The sequence below is a fragment of the Glycine max genome, chromosome 14, assembly GCF_000004515.6.
Source record: "Glycine max cultivar Williams 82 chromosome 14, Glycine_max_v4.0, whole genome shotgun sequence".
NCBI classification, from domain to species: Eukaryota; Viridiplantae; Streptophyta; class Magnoliopsida; order Fabales; family Fabaceae; genus Glycine; species Glycine max.
Window position 1 is genome coordinate 34,149,803 of NC_038250.2, and position 11,065 is coordinate 34,160,867.

An 11,065-nucleotide genomic window follows, 5' to 3' on the forward strand; every position below is an offset into this window, starting at 1 on the left:
AAGCGCAAGTTAGTGAATTTTCGCTTAGCAAGCTGGGCGCGCTAAGCGTGAGAAGGGACAAACGACTCGTTGGGCAAGCTGAGTGCCTAGCTTAGCGGATGTCACTCACTAAGCGCATATGCCTCACTTAGCAAGACACCAGTTGCTTCACCTTCTTTTTCATTTGGCCTGAAACTGAAGTTGATTCAACATTAATTCACAAAATTAGGGTATCTACTAAGCAAAATCAAACTAAACATGAAAATATTTACAAATCCTACAAAAAGAACCATAAATTGAGGGAATGATGCTAATTTTCATATAACTATTTAATGCAAAAGTTAGTCTAAATGACAACTAACACCCAGTAAGCACTTCTTTAATGTCACTAGCTTGACGAATATTACCTCATGGGTTTGGAGCAAGCTTGGCTCTGGCCAAGAAAACCATCTCATTCTTAACTTCCTTTGTCTTGGAGCAGATATCCCGTTCAAGTGAGTGCTTTGCGGCATCAAATAATTTAAATGTGACCTTCTGATTATCAATACCCATTTCCAGATTACCTTTCCCCATATCCACCACAGAATTGGCAGTTAACATGAAGGGACGACCCAAAATCAGATGGACTTTAGCATCCTCTTCAATATCCATGACAACAAAATCTGCAGGGAAGGTAAATTGTTGCACCTTGACCAAAACATCTTCGATCATGCCATAAGGCCTTGTGATGGAACGATCTGCCAGCTGCAATGTCATTTCTATTGGCATAATCTCCAACTCTCTAATCCTCCTACACATGTAGAGAGGCATCAAATTTATGCTAACCCCCAAGTCAATGAGGGCTTTACCAACTGACACTAGACCAATAGAGTAGGGGATCGTAACACTCCCCAGATCTTTGTATTTAGGTGGAAGGATTCTTTGAATCACAGCACTGCAGTTTCCTTCCACCACAATATTATAACTGTGGATATATTTGCTCTTCTTGGTTAGCATATCCTTCAGAAACTTTGAATAGAGTGGCATTTGCTATAAGGCTTCTCCAAAAGGGATAGTTATCTCTAATTTCTTGAAGATATCAAGAAAATGAGCAAAGTTTCGTTCCTTGTCTTTCTTGGATGGTACCAAAGGATATGGCACTTCCTTCCCTGAGCATGGAATAACCTCTTTCTTTCTCTGGCTAGCTCACTCTTTGTTTTCTTTTCTTCCACTTTTTCTTTCTTTTTTTTCATTTTTCTCTTCTCTTACTTCTTTCTCACCATCATTTATTTTTTTTTCTCTCAAATTATTTTCTTTTTTCTTTTTTCTTCTTGAACTACTAGCTCTTGCTCATCCACATTCCTCCCTTCACCTTCAATCATGATTCCCTTCTTGCCTCTAGTCATGACAGCTTTGCATTCTTCCTTAGGATTCTTTTCAGTATTAGCTCCGAAACTTCCAGAAGAATTCTTAGCTATTTGCTTGGCTAGCTATCCTACTTGAATCTCCAGGTTCTTTATGGCAGACTCTATGCTCTTGTGATTAGACATAGTAACCTGCATGAACAGAGCCAAAGTCTCCTCCAGCTTGGTTGTTCTTTCATAAAGGCTAGGCCCTTGATTTTAAGGCCTATTGGATGATCCACCTTAGACTTTATTGTACTGGTTTCCAGGATAAGATCTCTACTACCCTTGATTCTGATTAAAATTGGAACCTTGCTGAAAACCTGCGAATCCACCTGCATTAAAACCTGGTCTGTGCTAGTTTCCCATGTAATTCACTTCTTATGTAGCCTCTTCAAGAGGTATACAGCAACCAGATTCATGAGCTCCTCCACATATGCTACAACCTTCAACCTGCAAAACAGCTGAATGTGAAGGCTGATTCACTTGTAATTGAGTAGGAAACTTACTAAGTATTTCTGTCAATGTCTCAAGCTGCTTAGCTAGAACCTTGTTATGTGCCAACAATGCATCTTGTGAGGAAAGCTCTAGTAGACTTCTCTTTGTAGGAATATGAGTCCGATCACGCAAAATAGCATGATCACTTGCAGCCATGTTTTCTATCAACTCCATAGCTTCTTCAGGGGTCTTCAATTTGATTTTCCCTCCAGTAGAAGCATCCAATAACTGCTTGGACTATGGTCTCAAACCATCTATAAAGATATTTAGCTGAATTGGCTCAGAGAATCCATGAGTGGGTGTTTCCCGCAGCAAGCTACGGAATCTTTCAAGTGCTTCACTCAAAGATTTATCAGGAAATTGATGGAATGAGGAGATAACTGCCTTGCCTTTAGCTGTCTTAGACTCAAGAAAATATTTCTTCAAAAATTTAGCTACCACTTCATCCCAAGTCTTCAAACTATTTCCTTTAAATGAGTGCAACCACCTCTTAGCTTCTCCAGACAAGGAGAATGAAAACAAACTCAGCCTTATTGCATCCTCAGGCACATAAGCAATTTTCACTGTGTTGCATATCTCAATATATGTAGCCAAGTGTGCATAAGGGTCTTCATTAGGCAAACCATGAAACAAATTTCCTTGAATCAACTGTATCAAGGAATGAGGATATGTGATGTTATGGGCTTGAACTTTCGGTCGCGCAATGCTTGTGAAGAATTGCGACACGATGGAGCTAGAATAGTCCTCAAGAGTAACCCTCTTTGATTAATCTTCAGCCATAATTAGAACTTCAGATTCTCTTAACTCTGGAAAGATCGAAGATGACTCAGATGATTGAGCTTCCTCTAAACTTGGTTGTGCTGTCCTTTCCTGCAAAAAATTTCTCCTTCTCTCTACGTTGTTCCTCTTGTAAGTGGCTTCTATCTCTAAATCTAATGGAGCTAAATCACCTGCAGAAGAGTTACCTCGCATACAAGAAGAACTAAACAGAGAAACAGTTAACCAAATCAAGAGAAATATAAATTTTGACTAACTATTCACAAAATCAATAAAAGAATAAAGAATAAATGTCTACAACTGAACTCTACTTTCTCAATGGAAAGAAGTTCCACGACAATGGTGCCAAAAACTTGTTTCGCAACCAAAACTTGTTTGGGAATAATAATCCGTGAATGCTAATCAGCAAGTGTACTGAGTCGCACAAGTAATATAAAATGGTAAGAACCGAGTATCGAATCACAGGGAACTTGTTTCATTCAGAAAATATGCGTTCAATGAGCAAACATTTGTTTAAAGCTAGTAAATATGAAGAAGGGTTTTTGTCTACAGTTCTAATTAACTACAAATTTAAAATGTCTAAAAGAGAGAGGTAAAAATAGTCAAATAAAAACATTGGGTCATTCTATTGAACCTACTTTGACGTTACTATGTATTTTTCTCTATTTAATGTTGTTTTAGTGTTCTTATGCTGAAAACAACTACCCAAACCAAGATCTCTCGAGTGAATGGGCCTAACTCTATTTAAACTTGATCCTTGATGATGTAGCTCCATTGGAGCTTGTTGGCCTTGGATCTTCTTCATCAATGGAGTCCTTTCTTTCTTGAATTTTAATGGCAGCGGAATGGAGAAGAAGAAGAGTTGAGAAAAGACGCCACTTCAAGGAGAAGATGAGTCAAGAAGAAGCTCACCACCATAAGAAGCCATGGATAAGAGCTTGGAGGTAGGAGAAGAAGAATGGAGGGAGAAGGAGAGAGGGAGCACGAAATTTGTGCCTAAAAAAAGGTCTGAACTTTGAAATGTAATTCTCAAATGATCAAAGTTGAAAAAAATGCACAAACACGACCTCTATTTATAGCCTAAGTGTCACACAAAATTGGAGGGGTCTATTCAAATTTCACATGGATTTGAAATTGAATTTGTGAAGCCAAATTTTGGAGCCAAATTTTTACTAATTATGATTAGTGAATTTTAGTTATGGTTCAGCCCACTAATCCAAGATCAATTCCAAGATTCTCCACTAAGTGTGCTTAGGTGTCATGAGGCATGTAAAGCATGAAGGACATGCACAAAGTGTGACTATATGATGTGGCAATGGGGTGTAGCAAGCAAATGCTCACCCCCCCTCTAAAATCTAATTGGATTGGGCTTCACCCAATTCAATTAAATTTATTTTCCAACACACACATCAAATATTCACTTAATGTATGTGAAATTACAAAACTACCCCTAATACAAAAACTAGTCTAGGTGCCCTAAAATACAAGGGCATAAAAATCCTACATTTCTCGGGTACCCTACCTACATTATAGAGCCCTAAATACAAGACCCAAAAATAATGAAACCTTAATCTAATATATACAAAGATAAGTGGGCTCATACTTAGCCCATGGGCCCGAAATCTACCCTAAGGCTCATGAGAACCCTAGGGCCTTCTCTTGCATCTATGGCCCAATTTACTTGGAGTCTTCTATCCAATGCCCTTGTGGGATAGGATTGCATCACTTGATCCTTCAACAAACTTAATCTAAACGAGTTGCATTAAGATTACAACATAATATAAATTGAATCACTGCACTCTGTCCCTAGACATACAGATCTCTAGCCTGCTCTATCAAGTTCTAAGGTTTTACATACTAATGGGTGATCAAGCCACAAGCATGCAAGAAATAAGTGCAGATAGAAGCAATGAACACATAAAAAATAACTTTAAATAGATATTGAGAATATTACATCAATTGTTCAGTAGAAATCCCCAACAAGAGGTTTAGCCTTCCATTGCAATTTAGTAACTTTTAGCACAAAGGATAGATTTTTGAAGAAAAAATAAGGTTACAAATGGATGAGGATCTCTCCTCCACTCCTAGAACCCTAAAATCGCTCCTAAAACCTAAACTCTCTTGAAGACTGGAGCTTTGCTCTATTTTTCATCTCTCTAGGTGTGTCTCTTTGTTTCCTCTGTTGTCCTCTGCAGACATCTCCCTTTGTTTTATGCCAACTTCAGTGTTTTAAAGGCTCCTTGACGTTTTAGATTCTGAAGGCTCGCTTAGCGCCATTTTCTCGCTAAGCGCGAGTTAGTGATTTTTCGCTTAGCGAGTTGGGCGCGCTAAGCGCGAGAAGGGACAAACGACTCGCTGGGCGAGCTGACGGCACACTGGGCACGTGCATCTGAGACTGATTCTCTTCTAGGGTTTTCCAATCTGCTAAGCGAGCTGAGTGCCTCACTTAGCGGATGTCACTCGCTAAGCGCATATGCCTCGCTTAGCGAGACACCAACTGCTTCACCTTTTTTTCATTTGGCCTAAAACTAAAGTTGATTCAACATTAATTCACAAAATTGGGGTATCTACTAAGCAAAATCAAACTAAACATGAAAATGTGTACAAATCCTACAAAAAGAACCATAAACCGAGGGAAAGATGCTAATTTCATATAACTATTCAATACAAAAGTTAGTCATAAATGACTACTAACACCCACTAATTCAAGATCAATTCCAAGATTCTTCACTAAGTGTGCTTAGGTGTCATGAGACATGTAAAGCATGAAAGACATACACAAAATGTGAATATATGATGTGGCAATGGAGTGTAGCAAGCAAATGCTCACTTGCCCCTTAGGCTGGACCAAAATTTAATTGGATTGGGTTTCTCCCAATTCAATTAAATATCTCTCCCAACACACACATCAAATAGTGCACTTATTGCATATGAAATTACAAAACTACCCTTAATACAAAAACTAGTCTAGTTTCCCTAAAATACAAGGGTTGAAAAATCCTACATTACTAGGGTACCCTCCTTACATTATGGAGCCCTAAATACAAGGCCCAAAAATAATGAAATCCTAATCTAATATGTACAAAGATAAGTGGGCTCATACTTAGCTCATAGGCCCAGAATCTACCCTAAGGCTCATGAGAACCCTAGGGCCTTCTCTTGCATCTCTGGCCCAATCTTCTTGGAGTCTTCTATCCAATGCCCTTGGGGGTAGGATTGCATCACATATAAGATTTGTGAAAATTCGACTCTCGGTGAACTTAGAGCGCTAAAAATAAGTTAGGAGCGAAACTCTGAAAAATTGAGTGAGAGAGATTTTAGACTGTATATAACTTAACTTTGGAATCTGTGCCACTATATAAATTATCTTAGAATTATTTATTTCTTTAAATTTTTTATTTATTTACTCTATATTGTTGAGATAAATGCGAGATCTGATGACTGATGTATGTTTTGAAATTGTGATATTTCTATGCTAATAAAATTACTAAGAATGTGTGTCTGTATTCTATTAGGATTATTTAACGATAAGACCGATAGAGTTTGAACTTTGGCAATTATATCTGTGGCATGCAAATTTATTTTATTATATATATATATATATATATATATATATATATTGTCTGCATATTGTTATTTTATCTGTACATGTTGTGGTTTGGGTCCAGGAGTGTTTGACCCTTGACAAATGTTTGTTATGTCTAGCTAGACAGCCATAATTACATACGTTATGCTGTTTGATTATTTTGTGTGACGAGTGGTTTTACCGCTTAAGGGGCCACGAATGGTTCCCTAAGAGTAGTACATAGGCTAAAGCCTTGTCTCTCTTTCTTGTTTGTTTGTTTGTTTGTACGCACTCGTTGATGCACGTGGCATGAAGGCTACGCACACAATGCAGTGGAAACAGTCAAGAGGATTGGATAGTGATTAAGGAACTGTTGGTTCTATTTCCTTCTGTGAGAAGGTGAGGTTGTGTTGAGGAAGTAGATGATGGACAAAGATACATTGGGGTATAATGGGCGGAGAGGTTTGAAGAACCTAGGGAAATTAGCGAGTGGTGACTACCCAACATTTGGTGCACTCATTTAGCGCATGTAACTCACATGCCTCACTTTGCTACTGCTGATGGGCTCCGAGACTATGCTTTTTGAGTTGGGAGAGGAAGGATTGATATACAATGTATCTATATGTAGTGATCACTCTCGACGGTCATCCACATGATTTATTTGTAAGACTACCAAAACCTGGGAGGATTGGTGGTAGTGATTGGGCCTAATGGTGAATTAATTGTGATAGTTACGCATTTGGGATGCAAGAGTGTTGTTTGTTAGACAACCACACATAATGGTTACGTAAATTGTGTGTTAATTTTGTTTTACTATTGCCTATTGTTTGTGGCATTCGAGGAGCAGAGCACTAACCCTTGCAACCACTAATTTCTGGGGAAGATCATAGAGCATCAATGGGGGATGCTAAGATGGATCAGTAGCTATCACTACAAGTACATGATGAAGGAAAAGGCACGTATCCACACACTTTTTAGATACGTCTGATGCCACATCTTGTTGTTAGATGAGCCCCATGCTCCACCAATCACTGTTGAGGCACACAATGTGTATCACTTGTAGGTCTTGGGTAGTGACTGCTCTGGGTGTAGGATTGTTTTTCCTTTTTGATTTATATTTAGGGTGAGAAGATTTATATACTCATTTACATAATGTTTTGTTGTATAAAACCTTTTGGTGATACTGTGTGATGTTTTTAGGGGGGCAATGAATTTTTTTTAACAGCTGTAATGGCTTTGGTTCATCTATGTTTGCATCTTAAGGGACACATAGGATCATTATGTATGATTATGTATTTTTTTTTAGTTTATCAGTATTTGGTTTTGTGCAAGTCAATTCTTCATAAGTTGATTTATAGCATTGTGTAAAGGTGCAAGAAAAATGACAACAACTTTTGAAATGGTTTTTAAATAGAAAATGTGTTTTGATAATATCCTTTATTCATGAGCATTTAATTATATGCATATGTTCTAATAAAGTGCAATAAATATATAGATATACATGTTCCTTCTTTTCCCAAAAGAAAAAAAAATATTGAGATGTTTTGTCAACATAGAAATAGAAAATAAAAATTTAATGACTTGTATTCCGCAATATTTACTATATAAATTATTTTAAAGCTATAGTTCAAGAAAAAGAAATTGAGGCGTTACATGCCAAACTTGAATTCTTGGAGGAGGAGAAAATGGAGGAGGAGGAGGCGCCAACAAGAAATAGAAAATAAAAATTAGTAAAAAGAAAAACTTTTTGAGTGACAATTTAGTCTCACTGAGTCAGCACCACATGTAGCCACTCTTTCTTATGGCAAATAGGTCTAGAGGTGCCACGTAGGCACTTCCGTTTAGGTTAACGACGAAAACTGACGATAGGATGGATTTTTCGCACCTTTAGCAAATTTACAAACAAAATTTTACTTTTCTATCTTTTAAGGACTTAACTATCAGCGCTAAATAAATACAATGACTAAATTAGGTATTTACCCTAAAAAAATATAATGTGTTAATTAAATATAAATATGAATAATATACTTGTGGTTGCCATATATTTGTCTATCTTTTGTGATTTATCTTATTTCTATTTATCTTTTGTAACTTTCCGATTATCTTTTGTATCTATAAGTAGACTACTCCTCTTGGAAATAACACACACAATTATTATTCTCTCTAAACTTATATGTTCTCTTCTTCATTTGAGACATTCAAGACCACTCTCTTGAGGAAGATTGATCAGATCTACAATTGGCAACTTCTGCAAAATGAGACTTGAAATGAGCACTTGAACAACATTAGTGAGAGGTTGGACAACATTGAGGCAAAGCTGAGGAAGCATTACATTGGTGATGGCATTGATGAGGAGGATTAGTTACCCTTAGCCATCCTAGCCCTTTTGTATTTTTGTGTTTTAAGTTCTATGCTTATTGTGTTTGTTTATGATGCTTTGAGTCTTATGATTAAATTTCTTGTAAGCCATAGTATGGGTGCCATTCCTATCTTATTGGCTTTTTAATTAATGAATCAAATTACTTTTTATGATATCATTCTTGTGTTTTATTCTACAATATTCAAACTATGCTTGTTTTTTTAATATGCCCAAAGGGGGAGAAAAATGTTTGTTGTTTTAAAACATAATCAAAAGTAAAGACGACTCGACAATGCGAGCATTTGAAGATTAGAAGCAACAACAACACATGGAGCTTGGTCATCATCAAAAAGGGGGAGAATGTAAACATTAAGGGTTTATGAAGACTTTGTAACTCTTAGTTTTTGTTGATGATAAGTTGTAAAATTTATAAACACTAGTTGATTAGGATGATTGTGATTTTTTTAATGTTTTATTTAGGTGATATCATGCTTACATGCATCCTAGACTAGAAGTTTTAAGTTGACGTGTTCAAAATAATTGATATTGCTTTGATTCATGGTTGTTAGCCTTGCAGAGTTGAAACTCTCATAACCTGGATTTTAAAATCACAAAGTTTCAACTCTACATCAATATAATGAACTATATATTGATATAGTAGACTAGATCAGTCCTGTATTCTTTTAGAATTAGGATTGATTTGCATTAAGTCGACTATACTTAATTGCTAATCTACTATATCGGGTTTCATAAGTTTCCGATTTAGCAAACAATCAACTATATGGTAATATAATCGACTATTTGTTCATCAGCAAACCCAAGTGATACAAAGAAAAATTTATTCGACTATCTCTAGGGGACAATTAACTATACACGTTTTCAGGCTATAAAAATAGGTTTCTCAAAGGACTTCGTGTGTGATACTTTTTCTCTCATATTTTACATTGCTATTTTCATTTAGCGAGTTTTAGAACCTCTGTGTGCCATCACTATTTTGATTCTTATTTTGGAAACATCATTTTACATTGGGTGGGTGCAATGGATCTTTGCAAAGTATTATAAAGGGAAATTGATACTACAGAGAAAATGTTTTCAAACTTTTAAACTTTAACATCTTTTAGATATCAGGTGAAATCTTTCCTTAATTTGCGTTTCTGATTTTCATTTTCATTGAGTAGGTTTCTCAGTGGTGTGCATGTAGCGGGTTGTCTACATGTAGGTTTAGTTCTTGATAGGTTTTCAAGAGTTTAGGCATTTGTGGTGTGCATTTGCTTATGAGTTTGGTTGTAACTCAAAGATTATGTGGAAAGATCATAATGGGTTACTATGGATCAACTGGATGCAGATTTCCTAGAAATCAATCCTGTATAAATTATGCGCATCTTTTTCTCTATCTGTTCAACTCTTTATTGCTTATTGGTTAAGGTTCTTAACACTTGGTTTTTGATATTTTCTTTGTATCTTTGATTAAACCATAATTTGTGTTAAAAGAAAACATAGGGTTCTTTATAACATATCTCTTGGTTTAATTGGTTTAAAGGAAAAGGTTTTGTGAAAAAGTTTGGTTTGAGAATAAAATTGTTTTAAAACCAATTCACCCCCTTCTTGGTTTATGATTTCATGCACCATTATTTCTAACAACTGGTGAATAGAACTTCATTTGATAGTCATTTAAATGATTCTCGAAAAAGATGCTCATAATGGTTGGAAATCATCAAACCTTGCTGGTAGATGCTTTTATAAATCAACCCCCTCTTTTTACTAGAGAAAACTATCCATTTTGGAAAGTACGCATGAGAATTTTCCTTGAATCCGTTGATAGAGGAGCATTGGATTTTGTTGTAAATGGTCCTTACATTCCTAAAGTTATTGTTGATGGAAAAGAGGAAGAAAAAGATTATAATTCTTGGACACTAGAAGAAAATAGGCGTGCTCAATATAGTGTTAGAGCTAAAAATATTCTTGCCTCTATTTTTACAGTTGATGAGTTTTATCGTGCTTCTTAATGTGAAGATGTCAAAGAAATTTAGGAAATCTTAGAACTGACTTATGAATGTACTACAAAAGTCAAGAGGACAAGAAAGAACGCTCTCTTTCAAAAATGCTGCCAGGAGAAAGTATTCTCAATGTGTAGAAGCATTTTACACATGTGGTGAATCATTTGTTGGATCTTGGCAAAACATTTGAAAGAGAGAAGTTCAATGTAAAAGTTCTAAAAGGTCTCAATAGAACTTGACAAGCCAAAAGTACAATGATATCAGAATATAAAGATTTTACTACAATGACGGTAGCTACAATTTTTGGCAAGCTAAAAGAGTATGAGTTAGATCTTAGAAGACTCAAAGATGAAGAAGTTGACAAGAAATAGAAGGGATTAGACTTAAAGAGAAACACTTCACATCATGAAGCTATTGATGAAGACCCTTAGGAAAATTCGGATAATGAAAATATGAATTTGCTTGTTAAGAAGTTCTCCAAGTTCATGAAGAAGAAAAGAAGAGACAA

The 11,065-nt window shown here is 36.1% G+C and overlaps 1 protein-coding gene across 1 annotated transcript; it reads right to left on the minus strand.

Moving 5' to 3' along the window:
- Nucleotides 1-387: 387 nt before the first annotated feature.
- On the minus strand, nt 388-1,005 carry LOC102668757 (uncharacterized). Its single transcript, XM_006596738.1, has one exon. It carries the CDS (start codon nt 1,003-1,005, stop codon nt 388-390), a length of 618 nt encoding a protein of 205 aa, XP_006596801.1.
- Between the last annotated feature and the right edge of the window lie 10,060 nt (nt 1,006-11,065).

Coding starts and splice junctions, on each gene's coding strand:
- LOC102668757 (XM_006596738.1), bottom strand. CDS start 1,005: ATGCCACTCTATTCAAAGTTTCTGAAGGATATGCTAACCAAGAAGAGC.